General features: G+C 38.8%; 1 protein-coding gene across 3 annotated transcripts in view; it reads left to right on the top strand.

Moving 5' to 3' along the window:
* The window catches only part of ARFGEF2 (ARF guanine nucleotide exchange factor 2), a 58,842-nt gene extending 37,920 nt beyond the window's left edge, over positions 1-20,922 (top strand). For all 3 annotated transcript variants that reach the window (XM_081323377.1, XM_081323376.1, XM_081323375.1), the window contains 18 exons: positions 191-338; positions 740-839; positions 1,397-1,437; positions 1,523-1,692; positions 2,617-2,768; positions 2,872-3,044; positions 4,094-4,254; positions 4,829-4,959; positions 5,121-5,250; positions 6,166-6,301; positions 7,629-7,767; positions 7,853-7,907; positions 8,362-8,470; positions 12,554-12,684; positions 12,912-13,080; positions 13,297-13,435; positions 15,645-15,762; positions 16,213-20,922. In XM_081323377.1, coding sequence (XP_081179503.1) covers positions 191-338; positions 740-839; positions 1,397-1,437; positions 1,523-1,692; positions 2,617-2,768; positions 2,872-3,044; positions 4,094-4,254; positions 4,829-4,959; positions 5,121-5,250; positions 6,166-6,301; positions 7,629-7,767; positions 7,853-7,907; positions 8,362-8,470; positions 12,554-12,684; positions 12,912-13,080; positions 13,297-13,435; positions 15,645-15,762; positions 16,213-16,389 — 2,379 coding nt within the window. In that variant the 3' untranslated portion in view covers positions 16,390-20,922. The remainder of the gene's footprint in view (positions 1-190; positions 339-739; positions 840-1,396; positions 1,438-1,522; positions 1,693-2,616; positions 2,769-2,871; positions 3,045-4,093; positions 4,255-4,828; positions 4,960-5,120; positions 5,251-6,165; positions 6,302-7,628; positions 7,768-7,852; positions 7,908-8,361; positions 8,471-12,553; positions 12,685-12,911; positions 13,081-13,296; positions 13,436-15,644; positions 15,763-16,212) is intronic.
* Positions 20,923-21,833: the final 911 nt, after the last annotated feature.

Genomic DNA, 21,833 nt, shown 5'->3' with positions numbered 1-21,833 from the left:
AAGATGAAGCCAAATTTGGAAACTATATAACACACTTAAAATACTGTTTATAGAGAGAGAGCTATTCTTCAGTGAAGATTGGAACAAAAAGGGAAGTCTTTGCCTATATGGAGTTTACCCTAGATTTTGGAACTACTTCATTTAGAAAGTTTATTGTTACTGGGCTTGATACTGAATTTGCTTTCATTAGATTCTAAAATGCATCAGCCAGCTGGAGTTAGCACAGCTGATAGGAACTGGAGTTAAAACACGCTATCTGTCTGGGTCTGGTCGTGAAAGGGAAGGGAGTCTCAAAGGTTTCACCTCCGGAGGAGAAGATTTCATGGGACTTGGACTGGGTGAGAATTTGACTCTCTTATACCTATAATTATACTATTTCCATCACAACATTTTGTCACTGTAGTAAATGCTCAGTTTTATTATTTCTGATGGAGCTAGCTATTTTAACCTTGCACGAATTCTTTTTAATGTAATTTATGATAATAAAATAAGAAACTGAACAAACCCTATAAATCACTTTTCATCATAACTTCAGTCATGTTGTCATTCTATGAGCCCCCTTAGCTTCTGAATCACATGTAATATAATAAAATGATACACCTCAGTCAGCCAGTTTTGTAATTCTTTCAAATTCTTATCTATATGCTATTGAATCACAGTGAAATAGCCCTTGAAATGGATCCTAATGGTGACTTATCTTTTATATATAACAACTTAATTTTGGTCTTTTCCTAATAAGGTAACTTTGTTGGTGGAAGTGTTGATAGAAGACAAATAGCCAGCATTCAGGAATCTGTAGGAGAAACCAGTTCTCAAAGTGTGGTGGTAGCAGTGGACAGGTATAGTATTGTTTCTGTATGAAGTATGATAAATTATTTCAGTAGGATGTAACATTCATTTTGGGATTCATATACTAATTTAAATACTTTTTAAATAAATCAATCAATTATATCACAATTTGGTTAGATTTCAGTCAAAAAATGAGAATTAACATTGAAAAAATGCCATGGTGGTTGTTGGGTCTTTTCCTTCTCCAACACAAAATGCCATGTAATACTTTAAAGTTATAGTTGTCCTGCAATCTGAAAATAGGTAGTTCTCAACTTAAAAAAGTTTGTTTAGTGAACATTCACAGTTAACAACGGCATTGAAAAAGGCAACATATTACCATTTTTCACAAGACTGTGGCAAGAAAGATTGTAAATTGGGGTAAAACTCACTTAATAACTATCTCGCTTAGCAACAGAAATTTTGGGCTTAATTGTGGTCATAAGTCGAGGACTAGCTGTACTATATAGAAATTTTGTTTCTTCAAAATCAAATACAGTATTGTAGTATGATCACGCCTTAATATTCTGTATGTTGAGGATTAATACTGCTTCTCTGTTTTTCATAGGATATTCACTGGTTCAACTAGATTAGATGGAAATGCAATAGGTATGTTGAAAAATATCTTCTGAAATGAAAAATAACTGTATCAGACCTTATTGTATTTAACAGGTCTTATTTCTTAAACTTTTAGTTGATTTTGTTCGATGGCTGTGTGCTGTTTCCATGGATGAACTGGCTTCCCCTCACCATCCCCGGATGTTCAGCTTGCAGAAAATAGTTGAAATATCCTATTATAACATGAATAGAATTAGACTGCAGTGGTCCAGGATATGGCATGTAATTGGAGATCATTTTAACAAGGTATTTTAAATTTTAAACACTGCAAAGTTTCTTTGATACAATTTAGATATGAAAATTAATTTCCATGTAGTTGTTTCGACTTAAGACTTATAAAGTTCTAGTGGCAGGTTTTGTACCAGACTTACATTATCTTGACATGGATTCATTATAGTGTACTCTATACTGTTTATACATGGATTATGACAGAAAATGTCAATTTGGTACTATTTGCAAGGACTCGGGTCTCTCAACCTGGGGACTGTATGTAGCAAATAGGCAAAATTACACATTATTTGTATAAATATCCAATATCTATTGCCTGTAATTTTATTCTAAACTTTCTTGAGATTTTTAAAACAGGAAAGTGTATATAAAATGTATTTAAATAAAATGCATTTGTTTTCTGAAATAACCCTAATAATGTAATTCATAATTTTGGATTTCATAGGGTGATGAAAAATTGTTATGAAGATGTTTGCTCTTCAAGTAGGGTGACAAAAGAGTTTAATGTGCTAAAAACTTTTAAATGTATGAAAAATTCACTTTTATAGCATGTAAAAATATACATAACATACAAATATTTCCATAATTACAGTTACAGGTTTAAATATTTTTTTTGTTCCTTGATGATTTTGGCCTATTTTCTATATGTAGATTTATTTGTTTGTTTATTCTATGTGTATTTGCCTTAAGACACTAATATTTTTAAGATTACAGGCTCAAATTACTTAAGTTTCATAAGCTTGTACCTGATTAGAATAGAGTAAATTATAAATGAACAGAATTTCCTGAAAAGATACAAGTCCAACTCTGGACTTACTGTGATTATGTCTGTTGCCTAAAGTCAAAGATAGTTACAACAGATGGAAGCATTGGATTTCAGTAGTCTGGATTATTATCTGGGATTATTATTCTTTAAGGGAATTCCTATTTTCTCATTTATAGGTTGGCTGCAATCCCAATGAAGATGTGGCAATTTTTGCAGTTGATTCTTTGAGGCAACTGTCAATGAAGTTTCTTGAAAAGGGGGAGTTAGCCAATTTCCGATTTCAGAAAGACTTTTTGAGGCCTTTTGAGCATATCATGAAGAAAAACAGGTCTGTTATGCGTCTTGAAATGTAAATGGTTTCTTTTGCTTATCTAGTATTTATAAATACCATGCAGAAAAAGTTCTCTAATAAAGTAATATTTTCCTTTTAGATCCCCAACTATTCGGGACATGGTAATACGTTGTATTACTCAGATGGTGAACTCTCAAGCTGCTAATATTCGCTCAGGGTGGAAAAATATCTTTGCAGTATTTCATCAAGCAGCATCTGATCATGATGGGAATATTGTGGAGTTGGCATTCCAAACAACAGCACATATAGTTAGTAAGTGTTATGAAAACTAACATCCCAAAAGAAATCTATACTGACCATCTTTATAGCGTAGAAATAACAAAATTTGAAATATTCTGTTTTCTTGCTTATGTTACAAATGTATTTCTCATTTCTCTTTACAATATAAAAATGAGTGTGGGCTGGGTGCCAGTTCTCTTCAGACTGTTCAGATTACGCTACAAGAAAATTCACTGACAAAAGTATGGTTACATTTGCAGTGAAACTAATGTATTACTAGAGGTCACTAGTTGTGACTTCTGTTGTTTGTTGTTAGTTGCGAAGTCGTGTCTGACCCATCGCGACCCTATGGACAACGTTCCTCCAGGCCTTCCTGTCCTCTACCATCTTCTGGAGTCCATTTAAGCTCACGCCTACTGCTTCAGTGACTCCATCCAGCCACCTCATTCTCTGTCGTCCCCTTCTTCTCTTGCCCTCAATCTTTCCCAGCATTAGGCTCTTCTCCAGTGAGTCCTTCCTTCTCATTAGGTGGCCAAAGTATTTGAGTTTTAGCTTCAGGATCTGGCCTTCTAAAGAGCAGTCAGGGTTGATCTCCTCTAGGACTGACCGGTTTGATCGCCTTGCAGTCCAAGGGACTCGCAGGAGTCTTCTCCAGCACTTCTAGTATACCTGTTTACTTCCTGGGCCATGTAAATATAATTGGTTACACCTGTAAATTGTTGGGGGCAATTAAGCTGACTTTGTAATAATGCCGCTTGGGGGTGTGTGTGAAAGCCCTAATAAGTAGGCATATACATAGAATGAAGGCTACTGCTAAGCTTGTAAGCCGGCCTGAGTCTTCGGAGAAGGGCGGGATATAAATGGAATTAAAATAAAAAAATAAAAAAAAATAAAAAATAAGTTAGGCAGGCTTGGTATAGCTGGTCAGCTTTCAGTACTGCATGACTTTTTATTATTGTATCAAAGATCAAATGTTTCCTTCTAATTCACATGGTTTCCTTGGGGATCAGCTACCCAAGATATCCAATGGTAATGTAATTTTTTTAATGGTGGCTTGTTTTTCCTTTTATTTTCTTCTACAGCTACTATCTTTCAACAGCATTTTCCTGCAGCCATAGATTCATTCCAGGATGCTGTAAAATGTTTATCAGAGTTTGCCTGCAACGCCACCTTTCCGGATACCAGTATGGAAGCAATTAGACTTATTCGTTACTGTGCAAGATATGTTTCTGAAAGACCACAGGTATTTCTTTTAATTTGTATTTCAAACTCCAAATTAATCTTCCAAGAGAGCTTTTATAAATTTCCATATTAGACCAGCACTTACTGGTCTTTTCCCTTTTAAAACTGAAACTCACCATTATTGACTTCAAACTGATGTACAATTCTGTCTGGAGAATATAAATATCCTGATTTATCAACCTATTCTTTATATGATGATCAATATATAATGATCAATATATTTTCAATATATATCAATATATTTCAATATATATCAATATATTTTCAAATATAATTTAAGAAGACTTAAATCTCCTACTTAATTTCAAATATATTTATAAATAAATATATTTAAATTTAAATAAATAAATAAATAAATAAATAAATAAATAAACATGTTAAACTGAAACATGTTTCAGTTTAAATTTTGTGTTACTAGGAAATATGAATTTCTTGTAAAGTGTAGATTTACATGTGTTTAAAACATGTTTAAAACATTTCCTGCTTTTATTTACCTTCATTTATCAATCTTGCAGCAAGATCTGATTAAATGGGACTGTATTTGTATTAATTTACCAGCTCTCATCTGTTCACAGGTTTTGAGAGAATATACAAGTGATGACATGAATGTAGCACCTGGAGACAGGGTTTGGGTTAGAGGATGGTTCCCCATTTTGTTCGAGCTTTCTTGTATTATCAATCGATGCAAGCTAGATGTGCGGACAAGGTAATGAAGTGATGTAATTATAATTGCTAGTAAAACATATTTTTAAAACATTTTAAGGTTTAGATATGCAGGATATTGAGAGTAAATTACATTATGTTACTTTTTCTTTTTTTTGCTAATATTTTTAACTATTTCTGATGGCTGTTTTTCTTACATTGTAGGGGACTAACAGTTATGTTTGAAATCATGAAGAGCTATGGCCAAACCTTTGAAAAACACTGGTGGCAAGATCTATTTCGAATTGTATTTAGAATATTTGACAATATGAAGCTTCCAGAGCAGCAAACAGAGGTATTGAAAGCAATGTTATATTATCTAATTAGGTTTAGAATGCTTTAAAAAGTTATATAAAACAAGAATAACAGCCAAATACATTTCTGGTGGTTTGAGAAAAGAAAAGCTTTAAAATTAAAACTTTCAATCTGGTATTTTCCCTGTATGTTAAAGTTTAATTGCCACAACCCCCAGTTACCCCAGTTGCAAAATTGAGAATTATGAGAGTTGTATTCCAAAATGTCTGGAAGGCAACTGGTTGGAATAAGCTAAATTATAAACCTCTTTTAATAAATAAATCTAACACACAAAATGGAGACTAACTCCCCCACGTCTCTATCTTTTAGATAGGTCCAAGATCACATCCAGTTCATCTCTTTGCCAAATCCCATCAGACCAAAATTGACCCTCCCTATCCCAGACAAAGCCCCACTGCATTCCCATCTAAACCTTTTTGCCTAGTAATAGAACTGACTCCAGATACACTGACAAGGGCCAGCCTAGTTTTCCCAGTCTGGTCAGCCAGTCGAATTCCCAAGATTTCCAGCCTTTTTCATTGTACAGAGTCCCTCTTTCTTGTAAAGGAGCCATCTAATTAACATACTGCGTTATCTTGTGCTGTTTCTTTAGAATGAATGAAACCCCAACACTTAGTTTGACATTGTATGTGAAAGGATCTAGTGATGTTTTTCACTCTTTAGTTCTTGAATATTTGTGAATATTCAGTTTTTCAGTTGGCCCTCCATTTATCACTTACCTGGCAATATATAACAGTTCCTGGTGTTTCCTTTGCTGTTTTTTTTTAAAAAAGAAGACCTTAGAATTTTACAATCTAAGTGTTGATATAAGAATAGATGAATCTGTAAAGAAGAGTGAACTCAATATTTTTGTTATTACATAATCAAACCCCTTCCTTGATTCTTCTCTCCATAGAAGTCTGAATGGATGACTACCACCTGTAATCATGCACTTTATGCAATCTGTGATGTATTTACCCAGTTCTATGAAGCTCTGAATGAAATTCTTCTTGCTGACATATTTACACAGTTACACTGGTGTGTAAAACAAGGTAGCTTATTTATATATGTGTCACTTTATTCTGAATGAATATTTTTGGAGCAGCTGTGTGTGCAATTAATCTTCCTCTTTTTCCCTCAATACTTCCATGCATTTCTAAAAAGGATGAGTCTGAAAAAAAATCTTTTTTTAAAAAAACAATTACAGTGAAAAAGAATAGTATATGTTTTCTGTTTCGCTAATGCTGCATTTGTGGTATTGTATTGATAACAGTATCTCTTCCTTATTGCTTCTTAAAAAAATTCTTTTTGCATAGCATTGTTCTTTCAGTAATCTGGGAGATGGTTTTAAATGCTATGCCATTTGTTACATAGTGCACTTCTAAATAATTTTTACCAATGTTATATAATGGCTGAGTAATATCAACCTTTTTTGCATGCAATCAAGCTGCAGAATTAAATTCTTTTTTGAAAAATGAACTCATAACCACTTTATATATAATTTAAAGCCAGATTGAGATAACAAGTTTTGCAGATTTTAAAAAGAATAAACCTGTTTCGTACAATGAAAAGAAAAAAGGAATGGCTTTTTCAGTATTACTACATTCCATTTTCTCCTTTAAGGAAAAAAAAAATATTGTGAGCAATTTTTTTTGCCTCTTCTTGTATGTTCAATATGACGCAATGGGTTATTAACATTCCTAGTCTCACACCAAGAAATACATGCATCTTTTGGTTTAGATTTTCTATATTACAGCATTGCTGGCGTGCAAACATATTTTGGTGCAAAGATCATAGCAGCTTCCTGTAAGGCTATTATCAGATTTGGAATAGGATAGGTTTTCTTCCTTTTGTTCCTTGAAACAGTTTATCATCTTATTTCTAGCATTAGTCCTGGTTTTCTTCTTTTATATTTATAGTTTTGGGGTACAGGTGTGTGTGCGTGTGTGTATGTGTGTGTGTGGAATGGATTTATGCAACCAAGCTTGGTTCTTGTTTGGGTTCTTTGAAAAAGTATCTTTGAAATCATTGAAGTCTCTGAGTAGTTTGTTCCATTAATTTCAGTGGAAAGTAAGTATATCTTTTTTAGTTTTAAAATGAACTTTGGATTCTGTTTTTCAGGGAACTCAATAATTAGTAATCACCACGATTCTGTATTAGTATAACTATATGAAGAACAGTGGGCAATCAAATGGTTGGGAACTGTTTTAGAGGGGAAAGATAGCGGTGTCAATCTCTCACTATCAACTTATTTTGCAATAGGCTTATCATTTACTAGAAACTATCTTACAGGACAACTAGTTATCAACTCTTATAGAAGTCTCTGATGTTATCATCATAAATGTTCTTGCTTTCATCTGTGATTTAATTTTTCTATAGACAATGAACAGTTGGCTCGATCAGGTACAAACTGCTTAGAAAGTCTGGTAATATTAAATGGGCAAAAATTCAGTCCTGAAGTATGGGACCAAACCTGCAATTGTATGCTAGAGATCTTCAAAACTACCATTCCTCATGTGTGAGTGTCCATTATATCATTAGCGTAGATTATGCCAATTTTTAGATCCAGCAGCATATCTGATTTAAGCATTTCTTTCCTAAAGTTTGCTGACATGGAGGCCAGCAGGAATGGAAGATGATTCATCTGAAAAACACCTGGTACGTGCTTCAGTTTTTTTACCTAGTAAAGATACACGAGACAGCTTCAAGTTTATTGGCATTTGACATGGAAATAAAAATTACAAGACTATTCATTTTTATGTTTCTAAGAATCTGTATTTCAGTGTATTAATCACATAAACCAGGGAAAAATGCTAAGGCAGGGGTAGGCAACCTCGGCTCTTTTATAACTCATGGACTTCAACTCCCAGAATTCCTGAGTCAGCATGGCTCAGCTTGGAAACCACTCCCTTTTCCCTTAGCATAGCTGACTCAGGAATTCTGGGAGTTGAAGTCCATGAGTCATAAAAGAGCCGAGGTTGCCTACCCCTGTGCTAAGGAGCAGCTATAGTGTAATTTTATTGTGAAATGTCTGAAGAATATAAACTGTTTTGAAACTGAAATTTGTGACTAAGATGTAGAAGAAATTAACACAGTATATATTTTTTATTAGGAGGTGGACCTGGATCGTCAGTCTTTAAGTAGCAAAAATGCTTCAGAAAGAGGACAGAGCCAGTTTTCAAATCCCACAGATGACAGCTGGAAAGGAGGTCCTTATTCAAGTAAGCCTGCATCTCATTGATGCATACATTTTCATTCCAGTCCTTTGGGAAATAAGTCTTCAGTGCAAATTAAGAAGCACAAACTACCGTATATACTTGAGTATAAGCCGAATTTTTCAGCCCACTTTTTGGGCTGAAAAATTCCACTTCGGCTTATACTCCAGTCAACAAAAAAACTTACCGAGGACTTGTGCGCGGCCGAGGCTTTGGTGCTTCCGGGATCGCGCGCACCTCTCCCAAGCCACCGCCGTCCGAGACCTGCCGAAGTTTGGGGAGGTTTGGGGAGGTGCGTGCGCACCTCCCCAAACCTCCCCAAACGTCGGCAGGTCTCCGTTCCTCCGCGCCCTGCCTGCCTGCTTCTTTCCGCCTCCCCAAACCTCCCCAGGTCTCCGTTCCTCCTGCCGACGTTTGGGGAGGTTTGGGCGCCTCCCCAAACCTCCCCAGGTCTCCGTTCCTCCGCGCAGACCTGCCGACGTTTGGGGAGGTTTGGGCGCCTCCCCAAACCTCCCCAAACGTCGGCAGGTCTCCGTTCCTCCTGCCGACGTTTGGGGAGGTTTGGGCACCTCCCCAAACCTCCCCAGGTCTCCGTTCCTCCGCGCAGACCTGCCGACGTTTGGGGAGGTTTGGGCGCCTCCCCAAACCTCCCCAGGTCTCCGTTACTCCTGCCGACGTTTGGGGAGGTTTGGGCGCCTCCCCAAACCTCCCCAGGTCTCCGTTCCTCCGCGCAGACCTGCCGACGTTTGGGGAGGTTTGGGCGCCTCCCCAAACCTCCCCAGGTCTCCGTTCCTCCTGCCGACGTTTGGGGAGGTTTGGGCGCCTCCCCAAACCTCCCCAGGTCTCCGTTCCTCCGCGCAGACCTGCCGACGTTTGGGGAGGTTTGGGCGCCTCCCCAAACCTCCCCAAACGTCGGCAGGTCTCCGTTCCTCCTGCTGACGTTTGGGGAGGTTTGGGCGCCTCCCCAAACCTCCCCAGGTCTCCGTTCCTCCGCGCAGACCTGCCGACGTTTGGGGAGGTTTGGGCGCCTCCCCAAACCTCCCCAGGTCTCCGTTCCTCCTGCCGACGTTTGGGGAGGTTTGGGCGCCTCCCCAAACCTCCCCAGGTCTCCGTTCCTCCTGCCGACGTTTGGGGAGGTTTGGGCGCCTCCCCAAACCTCCCCAGGTCTCCGTTCCTCCGCGCAGACCTGCCGACGTTTGGGGAGGTTTGGGCGCCTCCCCAAACCTCCCCAGGTCTCCGTTCCTCCTGCCGACGTTTGGGGAGGTTTGGGCGCCTCCCCAAACCTCCCCAGGTCTCCGTTCCTCCGCGCAGACCTGCCGACGTTTGGGGAGGTTTGGGCGCCTCCCCAAACCTCCCCAGGTCTCCGTTCCTCCTGCCGACGTTTGGGGAGGTTTGGGCGCCTCCCCAAACCTCCCCAGGTCTCCGTTCCTCCGCACAGACCTGCCGACGTTTGGGGAGGTTTGGGCGCCTCCCCAAACCTCCCCAAACGTCGGCAGGTCTCCGTTCCTCCTGCCGACGTTTGGGGAGGTTTGGGCACCTCCCCAAACCTCCCCAGGTCTCCGTTCCCAAACGTCGGCAGGTCTGCGCAGAGGAACGGAGACCTGGGGAGGTTTGGGGAGGTGCCCAAACCTCCCCAAACGTCGGCAGGAGGAACGGAGACCTGGGGAGGTTTGGGGAGGCGCCCAAACCTCCCCAAACGTCGGCAGGAGGAACGGAGACCTGGGGAGGTTTGGGGAGGCGCCCAAACCTCCCCAAACGTCGGCAGGTCTGCGCGGAGGAACGGAGACCTGGGGAGGTTTGGGGAGGCGCCCAAACCTCCCCAAACGTCGGCAGGAGGAACGGAGACCTGGGGAGGTTTGGGGAGGCGCCCAAAGCTCCCCAAACGTCGGCAGGTCTGTGCGGAGGAACGGAGACCTGGGGAGGTTTGGGGAGGCGCCCAAACCTCCCCAAACGTCGGCAGGTCTGCGCGACGTTTGGGGAGGTTTGGGGAGGCGCCCAAACGTCCCCAAACGTCGGCAGGTCTGCGCGGAGGAACGGAGACCTGGGGAGGTTTGGGGAGGCGCCCAAACCTCCCCAAACGTCGGCAGGAGGAACGGAGACCTGGGGAGGTTTGGGGAGGCGCCCAAACCTCCCCAAACGTTGGCAGGTCTGCGTGGAGGAACGGAGACCTGGGGAGGTTTGGGGAGGTGCCCAAACCTCCCCAAACGTCGGCAGGAGGAACGGAGACCTGCCGACGTTTGGGGAGGTTTGGGGAGGCGCCCAAACCTCCCCAAACGTCGGCAGGTCTGCGCGGAGGAACGGAGACCTGGGGAGGTTTGGGGAGGCGCCCAAACCTCCCCAAACGTCGGCAGGAGGAACGGAGACCTGGGGAGGTTTGGGGAGGCGCCCAAACCTCCCCAAACGTCGGCAGGTCTGCGCGGAGGAACGGAGACCTGGGGAGGTTTGGGGAGGCGCCCAAACCTCCCCAAACGTCGGCAGGAGGAACGGAGACCTGGGGAGGTTTGGGGAGGTGCCCAAACCTCCCCAAACGTCGGCAGGAGGAACGGAGACCTGCCGACGTTTGGGGAGGTTTGGGGAGGCGCCCAAACCTCCCCAAACGTCGGCAGGTCTGCGCGGAGGAACGGAGACCTGGGGAGGTTTGGGGAGGCGCCCAAACGTCGGCAGGAGGAACGGAGACCTGCCGACGTTTGGGGAGGTTTGGGGAGGTGCGCGCGCACCTCCCCAAACCTCCCCAAACTTCGGCAGGTCTCCAGACGGCGGCGGCTTGGGAGAGGTGCGCGCGATCCTGGAAGCACCGAAGCCTCGGCCGCGCGCAAGTCCTCGGTAAGCTCCGGGCGGTCACTTGCTTCGCGTCTCCTGAGGGAATGGGGGGCGACTGGAGCGGGCGTGTTTCCTCGCCTGCTGGGCGCCGCGATTTGCCCGGGGAACGCGCGGGCCCCGAATGGCAGCGTGGAGCGAGGAAGCGGACAGCCAGGGCTTCCCCGAGAGCCGCGGCCACACAGGGTATTCCTGTGTATTCAGGCTTGCAAAATGGCGGATCGAGCCTCTGCTGGCGGCAGAGGCTTGCAGAGCGCGGATCCAGCCTCCGCCGGCGGCGAAGGCTTGCAGAACGGCGGATCGGCTTATACTCGAGTCAACAACTTTTCCCAGTTTTTGGGGGTGAAATTGGGGGTCTCGGCTTATACTCGAGTCGGCTTATACTCAAGTATATATGGTATCTTTGCAGCAACAACTACATCCAATTTTTGGTACATTAAGATACTGTTGTTGCTTCCTTAGTCTCATATTTGATTTTATAATATAAATGGTCGGAGAAACAATTAATGGCAATTTACCACAAATTCTTTTATTTGCTATGATTCTGCCTGCCCTGTATGTAAGTGCTTTGAGGAAGCACTTGCTTAAGGTCCTGTCAGTGCGATATCTAGGACTTCTCTGTGGCTGATATCATATTTTGGAACATGCTGCTTAGAGAAATAAGATAAACCGCTGAAAATTCTTCTTTTAAAGTAAATGTTTGATCTGAGATCATGGTCTCTCATGATTTTAGCTGCATTGTGTTGGTTTGAAGGCTCAGTGTTTTACTTTGGATTATTTTAGGCTTTAGTGTTAATTGCCCAAAGTTATTTGATTGGTGTAGTATAAAGATTGTTTCATTCAGTAATGAGATAAATAATACAGGGTATTCTCTACATCATCTTGGCTGAAATTTTTTTTAGAACAGTTAGTTTTTCAAAATTAAATTATGCTGGTTGATTCTTTCAGCCATTTGATTGGTTAATTTAATCCCTAAGTTTAAAAGGCCGTATAGTAATAACCAAGTTTAGTTTTTTACATGCACAGGTACTATAAAACTATCATGGGTTTATTTTTAAGATATATTTAAAAATGGCATGGAAACTATTTAGAGATAATAATCACTTTCATTTAACAACACAGTAGTAGAAGAAAATCATATATGCCTGAATGTCTAAAAACAAATGAATAGTGTGCACTAACTTAGAAATCTTGTTAAAAAATATTGAGGCTTTGAAGTATGGAAATTATGTTCTTTTTAGAGTAAAATCTAAACGTGATGTATTGTTTTAGACCAGAAACTCTTTGCCAGCCTCCTCATAAAATGTGTGGTCCAGCTGGAATTGATTCAGACAATTGACAATATAGTATTTTACCCAGCAACAAGTAAGAAAGAAGATGCTGAACACATGGCTGCTGCTCAGGTAAGACACCTGCTTCTTTGATTTACAGAGCATTCTCTGCTCTCATTGTGCAGATGCGGGATTCAGCGATGAAAATATCAATCAATTCAAATTTATTTGAATTAAGGTCATAACTAGGGTCTGCTCTATTGAAGTTTTCCTGGAAATTATGTAATGCTCTTTAAAATTTAAGCCCTTGTAACCTGTGTCCTTAACTAATATTTCCTATCCCTGGATTTCCTCCTTAGAGGGACACACTAGATACAGATATACACATAGACACTGAAGACCAGGGAATGTACAAATTCATGTCTTCCCAACATCTGTTCAAGTTACTGGATTGTCTGCAAGAGTCCCATTCATTTTCAAAAGCTTTCAACTCAAATTATGAACAAAGGACCGTCCTATGGAGGGCAGGTAAATGTAAAATACGGTGGAAGATTTTACAAAATTATTGTAACTATTATACGGGTTTAAACTGCAATCTAAAGTGACCACTGGCATGGAATTATTAATGTATAATATTATCATGTAATATAACATACATGAGATGATCTTATTTAATGTTCAGATGTACAGATTATTTCAGGTTACAGTTTTAAGGATATTAAGCAATATGTCATTACTTTTCAGGATTCAAGGGTAAATCAAAGCCCAACCTTTTAAAACAAGAGACCAGCAGTTTGGCTTGTTGTCTAAGAATTCTCTTCCGAATGTATGTGGATGAAAACCGCAGAGATTCCTGGGAAGCTATACAAGAGAGGCTCCTGAAGTAAGCTTTGTTTCTAGATTTCAAAGTAATATTGAGATGACAGTTTCAAGACAATTTCTGCAGGATTTCAGGGGCCGTACAGAATTTTTTCTGTTGAATCATTTTAAATTGGGGAGCTTAAACAAAGCACGCAGAGGAAAACTTGTTCAGATTCGATCCTTCATTAAGAACACCTGGGAATTTTTTATGTGAAAACAATCTGATATAGGTACCCCATGATTTTTTTAAAAACTTTAAATATTCACTAGAGCTCCCATAAAATTTCCTAATCCTGAAAAATGCTATTTTGACAAATTGTTACTATGTCTGACTTGGAATATTCTGAGCATTTCATCCAGTCCTTTTTATTACATATTTTACCTTTTCTCTCTATATAAAGTTTTATTAGTTTATAGTATACAATACAATGAAAATACAAAAGTAAATAGCAGAAAAGAAGGTGAAGGGAAAAGAGAAAAGAGAAGTGAGGTAGGGAAGAGATTGACTTCTGACTTCCTTTGGTGCAGCAAAGTATCAACTTCAAACCTCAACTTTTTTACTTTTACAAAATAATATAAGCTAGCCATTTTGATAACATCAAGTCTATCTAATTGGTAAATCAAATCAAATTTCATTTTTTTCAACCTCACGCACAAAGTCTAGAAGTGGTTTCCATGTGCCAGTAAAAATGTTCATATTCTTCTGTTTAATCAGTACAGTCAGTTTAGCCATCTCTGCTAGCTCCATCAGCTTTTGTAACCATTCTTCCATTGTGGAAATCAATGTAGTCCTCCATTTCTGAGCATAGAGTAATCTTGCTGCTGTCAACATATATAACATCAAAGTTCCATATTATTTTTTCCAGGTCCTTGTCCATTAGCCCCAAGAGAAAAGGCTCTGGTTTTCTTTCTATATTCGCTTTAAGAATTTTCTCTATTAACATTTGAATCCTACTTCAACATTTTCTTGCTTTATCACACGTCCACCATAAATGGCAAAAAGACCTTCTTTACCTTTACATTTCCGACATTCATTTGAAATACATTTATACATTTTTGGTAACTTGTCTGGTGTTAAATACCAACAGTACATGGTCTTGTAAAAATTTTCTTTTAAATTATAATTTAATGTAAATTTTAATCCTTTATTCTGCATATTTTCCAGTTGTTCGAGCATTATATTGTACAAAAATTCCTTGCCCACTGAATCATAGAATGTTTTACTTATTCATTTCCCAGATTTAAATTCAATATTTTATAAACTTTAGCAATAATATGTTCATCATTACCGCACAGTAGGTTTCCAGTTCACGTTTAACAAAACGACTCTTTATCTAACTTAAATCTTTCTTTCAATTGCATATATGTAAACCAATGGCAAACATGACCTTCTGATTTTATTTTTATTTTTCTATTGACAGACCAACGTTTGTTAAGTAATCATTATCCTCAATATCTATGTATTTCTTGATAACATCTGCTTTCCACTGGTTTACTAATAGTTTGCAGATAAACCTTGACTTGCAGCTGGTCACTTATGACCATTCAAAATTATGATGGGCCCAGAACAGGTGCTTTATAGCCCATAATGTCCACCATTGTAAAATATTGTGCCACACACATGCACCCTGCAGTCACATGACCACATTTTGGTTGCTTGGCAATTGGCTCATTTTTATGACCCTTTGCTGCATCCTGTGTTCATATGACTACAGTTTGCTATGTTTTTTGCCAATTTTGCCATTCCAAAGAATGGGCTCACACTTAAACAGCCTTCACTTAACTACCATGGATTACTTAATGACCACAATGATTCATTTAACAACCATTGCAAAATTGTCATTAAATTGGGTCCTGTCGTATGAGTGTCTCAACTTATGACCATAACAATTTTGGAAATCTGAACCCAATTGCATTCATAAATTTCACTGCCTGTGGTGAAAACAGAAATGGAAAAATTGTTAATAAATTAATTGAGGTTATTTAAATTATTTTAGAAATGAAAGGAAACCTTATTAAATGCAAGTTTGAAAAAGTATTAATACCCCTGAATTTCATAATCCAGATTTTTAAAGATTAAAAATTATTGATATTCTGTCCCTTTCTGTTCTTCCTTTTTCAAATATGCACCTGAAAATTTCTTTTGATTTGAGCAGAACTAGCAAAACCTACCTCACTGAATTGCTTGCTGTTTTCTGTGGTTCTGAATATTCACATGTTCTTTTCTCTAGTGTGTGCAGTAAAGCTTTGGCCTATTTCATCACTGTGAATTCTGAAAGCCATCGAGAGGCCTGGACCAATCTCTTGTTGTTACTTTTAACAAAAACACTAAAAGTCAGTGATGAAAAGGTAAGAAGTCTACTTGAGTTTCAGAACTTTTACATGGAACTTTTACAGGCTGCTGTAGCTCCCTTCAACTGTAGATTGTGTGAGGAGCAAGGCATATAGGATGGGCAGAACTCAGGCTTCTGACTGGGGACAATTTATGTTCACTGTGAGGTATAATCATTGACAGTGACAGAATTGTAAAGAAATAATTAAGGCAAGGGCATTCTAGTGGCAAGGTGAAGTGTAATGAGAAGTAGATTGCAGTTGATAGAATTTTGCGAAATTGCTAGTGAAATATTTTGGTCAAGACCAATTGAAGATGTGGAGTAGGATTAACAGGAGCATGTTTTTTAAATGCAGATATTGCAGTGCCATTCCCTTATCGTGGGAATTGTACCTTCAATTGAACTGTGCTGTTTGGAGAAACTGACTAATATAATTTCTTACTTTTTCTCTCCTCTTCCTCCCAAGTTTAAAGCACACGCATCAACATATTACCCCTACTTATGTGAAATAATGCAGTTTGATCTGATCCCGGAACTGCGAGCTGTGCTGAGGAAGTTTTTCCTGCGCATAGGGGTAGCGTTCAGAGTCTGGATTCCTGAAGAACACTTGCGAACAGCAGGAACTCAATCCCTTGCATGGTAGTTCTATGACTGCTGTTTACCAAAGCTTGAAAAATGCCCAGTTCACTGAATGAAGCATAAACAAAGCAAAGAAAAATTGATAGGTCTCCAAAGAAGAAGAAACTACAATAATGTGAACAGCAGGGTTATATTGATCACTCTGGTATTTCTGAAGGCTCTTTCATTACTACTATTATTCTGGCTGTCCTATAGGAATAGCTGTTCACATTTGACAGTTTATTGCAGTAAATGTCAAGTTATTCTTACCATTCAGCTTTTCTGCTCAAATCGATTTTGCAGTAGTTCCCTCTTAATACCTTCCAGCTGTTTGCTCATAAGCTGTTGGAAATAATGAATGGAAACCCTTTATATAAGTTTGTGATGCTAGCAAATGTATTAATAAATATTTGAGAAGATGAAAATTCATTTGAAAATTGGCTGGAGCGTTTCTCCACCAAGAATGCATACAAAACGACTTGGTGCTCTCTTCTTTCAATACAGATTTGAATGATTTGGTGCTGTCTATTGTGTATACCATAAGGGACGCGGTGACTCAGTGGGTTAGGACGCTGAGCTTGTCGATCAGAAGGTTGGCGGTCTAGCGGGTCAAATCCCGAGTGCCGCGTAACAGAGTGAACGCCTGTTACTCGTCCCAGCTTCTGCCAACCTAGCAGTTCGAAAGCACGTAAAAATGCAAGTAGAAAAATAGGGACCACTACGGTGGGAAGGTAACAGCATTCCGTGCGCCTTTGGCGTCTAGTCATGCCGGCCACATGACCACGGAGACGTCCTCGGACAAGCGCTGGCTCTTCGGCTTTGAAATGGAGATGAGCACCGGCCCCTAGAGTCGGAAACGACTAGCACACATGTGCGGGGGAACCTTTACCTTTACCTTTATTGTGTATACCTGTAGCAAGATGGTAGCTAGGCAGTAATATATGTAGTCACCCAGTTAAAATCCAAAGCAGTCTTTTACCTCCATCTCCCTTATTGCTAATTCTGCTGTACCTTGCAGAATGTAAATGGTACATCATTTTCAGAGCAGCACGGTATCTTCTCTAGGGCTGATATTTTTTCATCATATGAAAATTCCCTTGTTACTGGGTTATTATCAATAAAGCAAACTATAAAATGTATTATGAAGGAAACACTCTTCCCAGAAACTGTAGGAGAAAACCAATTCACACTGCCTTTTAATTCAATTATTGCATCTCTCATGACTTGAATGTTTAAGAAGTTTGAAAGCTTTGAAAAATGCTTCTTAATATCTAATTATTATTAAATATTAAGCAAATGACAAACTCAAATTCTTTGATTAATTTTGAAGTGCACATTGAATAAATCAAAATTTATACTCGTATTTCCCTTTTGGAGTAATGTATAGATTAACATTTGAGTAGAAACTGTCAATCTTTAATGTGTTTTCAGATATTTCTATTTTTGCTGCCGAACTGTGCGTAACGGTTGTTTTAATGGCTTGGGTAATGCTTTCTTATTATAAGTTCTATAAGACAGGGGAGTCTGGTTCCTATTGGAACCACTTGATTTATTAATATAAGTGCACATGTACTTGTGAAAGAAGCCTGCTTTCTGGGGCCAATAGGAAGCAAAGTCACAGTTCAGTACTATTGGCGCTTCTGAATTTGGGTCCAAGGAGGGATTTTAGTATTATAATTATGATAAGACTAAGTCTTGCTATTCTTGGCCCAATAAGAAATAGTTTTGTAAGATATGGCAGGCAAATTCTGTAAAGTTGTAATAATGTAATGGTTTCTATAAGAGGGCAGGAAGGAGATGCTTTCTGTCCAAATGTATTAAAGTGCAAAAGTATTAAACATACTTTTTCTTATTGGCAAGCATGAACAGTTAGGTGCTAGTGAAGTGAGGAGCAGGGGGACATGGTAGGTGGATGACTGCAACCCTAAGGAAAAGTCCTGAAAAGGTTCCATCCAAGGTGACACGTGTGATGAAAAAAGTGAAACTTCTTGCTCTGTAAATGGAGTCTCACTATTAACCTGTTATCATTGTTGCAATTAGGGATGAGCTATGGCAGGATATTTAAAAAAAAAATACTAGTGCGCTGTCTCAAAGTAATTCAGTAATAAAGCAGTGTAAGTTTTACCTTCTTTTTTCTTTTTTGGCAATTCGTAGATATAAAAAGTTTCTGACATTTAATTTCTCTACCAAAGACTTTTTGTACATAACAAGTGAAAAATATTGTTTTCTGTGAAATATGTTGGAAAACATATAAACAGTTCATTAGAAAGGATTGTGACAAAATATTAGCTTACTTATTTAGTTATTTATGTTTGCAATGAAGAGGGATTTCACTGTGTGCGGAAAAAAAAGTTATTTATTTTTATATCATGTTATTTTAATCCTTGAACTGACCAGAATTCTTCTTTAATTGGACTGCTTTCCCACCCATTGCTATAATTCTGGTGTCAATATGTTCTGCAAATACAGCATGGTCTTCATCTCTCTCTCTCTCTCTCTCTCTCTCTCTCTCTCTCTTGGTTAAATGTTTTCTGTTTAGGTGTGCACCTCTTTGACTTCATTAAAGAAGCATGGCAACACTGCAGTTAATGTTCAGAACCTGAATAAAAAGTGCAATATGCATAGGGTTTGAAATAGTTATCTTCCAAAGTTTTGCAATGTAAAAGCACTGTGAAGAAGCTTCTTTTGTGTGATCTCTATTTATAAACAAGAGTAGTCTGAACATAAAACTTAGAGCCTAGTCAGTAGTATTAAATTATTCATTTTCAGTGAAAAGCTTTATTTAGCAGCTAACAGTTGCATTTTCAAATGGCTAAGACTTTAATTAAAAACATATAGGTGGGAATCTAATAACCATGTAATTATCATGAAGGGTAGCACGTGAGTATGTGTGCGTGTTTGTGTTTGAAGATGTTCCATAATAGCCTTTCTTTGTGATATTCCTGAAGATTGTGAAGAACGGTAATAATGGTACATGTATTATTTAAATGTGTTTTTATAATGACTGTGGGCATCAATACTGCTTTGTTTTGGCAATACCAACCTCCATGGACAATCGTAATGTTAGGAATATTCCTTAAAAGTTTCTATGGTACTTGACTGGAGATCAGATCATTGAACAGGTTCTGCAGGGTAAATCCAATGTTTCTTGTATCACTTCTTTAAACACTCATGAAATTTCATTTGAGCTGGCTGCATAATAGAATTCTTTATCATGAATCCAGTGCAAGATGAACTGTCTGTGTGACACACAATTCCAGTGTACAGGCAGTTGCTGTGGATCTCTTAGCAATTGTAGTAAGCCTTAGACTTGCATGTCAGGTTATAGTTGCCTCTTCCCTCTCTCCCCTTCTTTTGCCAGCATTAACTTTGCTTTAATTTTATGCCCTCAGTAGCAGCAGTTGTGATAAACATGAAATAGATTCCTTCTGAAGTAGGTTTGCAACACTGATTCTACCAAATCAGGTTTGCAACACTTATTTAAAATAGTAGCTTTGATTACCATTAATTCTGGCCACGGCTAATAGGAAAGTATTAATCTATAATTTCGGCTAAAGAACAGGAATACAGAAATAGTAGTAAAAAAAGGAGGTTTGTTGAACCCTGTCTCAGTTGGTCATTCAACACTTGGTCTTACGTGTACTCTTATATTCTGAAATAGTTCTGGTGAAGTCACGCTGCAAATGTTGGAAATACTGTGCAAAAAACTAAACAGAGTTGTATGTCATCTAATACTTGAAATACTTGGAGGAAATATTTTACAGTAAATCGGCTAGAAAGAAGCCCAGCAGTAGCAACAACAGCATCAGCATTAAAATGACTTCCAAAGTGATTGCTGGGTTATCAGGTGGAGCAAGCATAAAACATTCATATCACTTAAAGAGTTTAGGAAGGGGTAGTATTATGTATATATTCTTAAATATAAAGTCCTATACAAAATTTTCCATTCCCCTTTATAAATTGAGAATGAGGCTAAAAACCCAATTATTTGAAACCTGCAAATTTGCACATAAGGGCCCTTTTTAAAAACAACGAATAAAAATTTGCTTAAATGCTTGGTGCATTGCATTTTTAAAGAATAATTCACCACTGTTATACTTCCACTGAGTTAATATAAGCCAGTATAAATTGCCAATGAAATTTGTCCCTATTAATAAATATGTTCAGAGATGGTGTGGTGTGATTCTTGGCTTGAAGCAAAGCAACAGAAAATTTTGATTTGTGAGAGGTGCAATTCTTTAAATGTCTTGATATTTTTGTCTAGAATATCTCTTTGCAACTTTAAATAAAATATACTTTGTGCAAAATGTATGTTTTATCTATATAATGCTTAAAATTAGTTATAAGCTTTTTTTCTTAAGAGACCTTCTATTATGAAGTACATTTAATATCATTAAGTTAATGAAAAGCATTCCTTGCCCGATGGATGTATACATTTTTGAGAGAATAGCATAATTATATACTGTAATACAAAAGTTATGTAAAGTTTTTATATAAAATATTATGAAGAATGTTGTATTCCATGCTTTAATCAGGTGGTAAATAAAGTTTAACATCAAACATACTTTTGTTGACCTTGTGATTAAAAACTTGTTTCTACTATTTTTTGTCACCTTGTCAGGGAGTACTGCTAAAGGCTGCAGAAAAGAGACATACAGTAGGTTATATTTTACATTCAGTATTCAGAACTTCCTTGAATGGAAAATAAGAGGAAAATGTCTATGACCCAAAATGTGACCTGTTTCCCACACAATATTCCTGACTTGAAACTGTTCTGTAAGGAGGGATGGGCTAAAACCTCTCTAAACTGATGCACAAGACTTATCAAAAGTTATTGAAAAGATTTAGGTAGTCCTCATTTAAAGACCACTTGATCTGTTACTGTGCAAAATTATAATAGCACTGAATGAGAGGGACTTATGATTGGTCCTCATAGTTGCAGTTGTCCCCATGACAATTTGGGTGTTTGGCAACTGGCTTTTAAATATGATATTGCAGTATCCCACAGTCATGTGATTACCGTTTGAGACCTTGACTGATGATTTCCCACAAGCAAAGAAAATTGGCTAGAGTTTGCAAATGGTAACACTTGCAATCACCCTGGATTTGCATAATGATGGCAACTGGGACTGCTGGAACTGCCATTGTAAATTGACATAGTCATGTCACATTGCTTTTTACAATGGCATCACTTAGCAACAGTTTTTGGTCCCAATTACTGTCAATAAGTGTAGTAGAATCTCCATCTTGAGTTGAGGGTGGGGCAGAATATGAAGAGTCTGGCTAGCTTAGAAATATTTCACAGCAGAAAGCTGTGAAATATTCCCCCAGAATCTGACTTCCCCCAGAATCTGTGAAATCCTTAGCTGGCTGTTCTCAAGACAATGCAATCAGTCTGGTGAGATTCATGTAAATAGGAAAGAAACAATAAAGAAGCAAATCTGATCAGCTCAATGTCGCTCTGGTTCC

Source organism: Vipera berus (genome assembly GCF_964194415.1).
Source record: "Vipera berus genome assembly, chromosome: 3".
Taxonomy (NCBI): domain Eukaryota; kingdom Metazoa; phylum Chordata; class Lepidosauria; order Squamata; family Viperidae; genus Vipera; species Vipera berus.
Note: the sequence above shows the minus strand (reverse complement) of the source record. Positions and strands in the feature narration are given on the sequence as shown.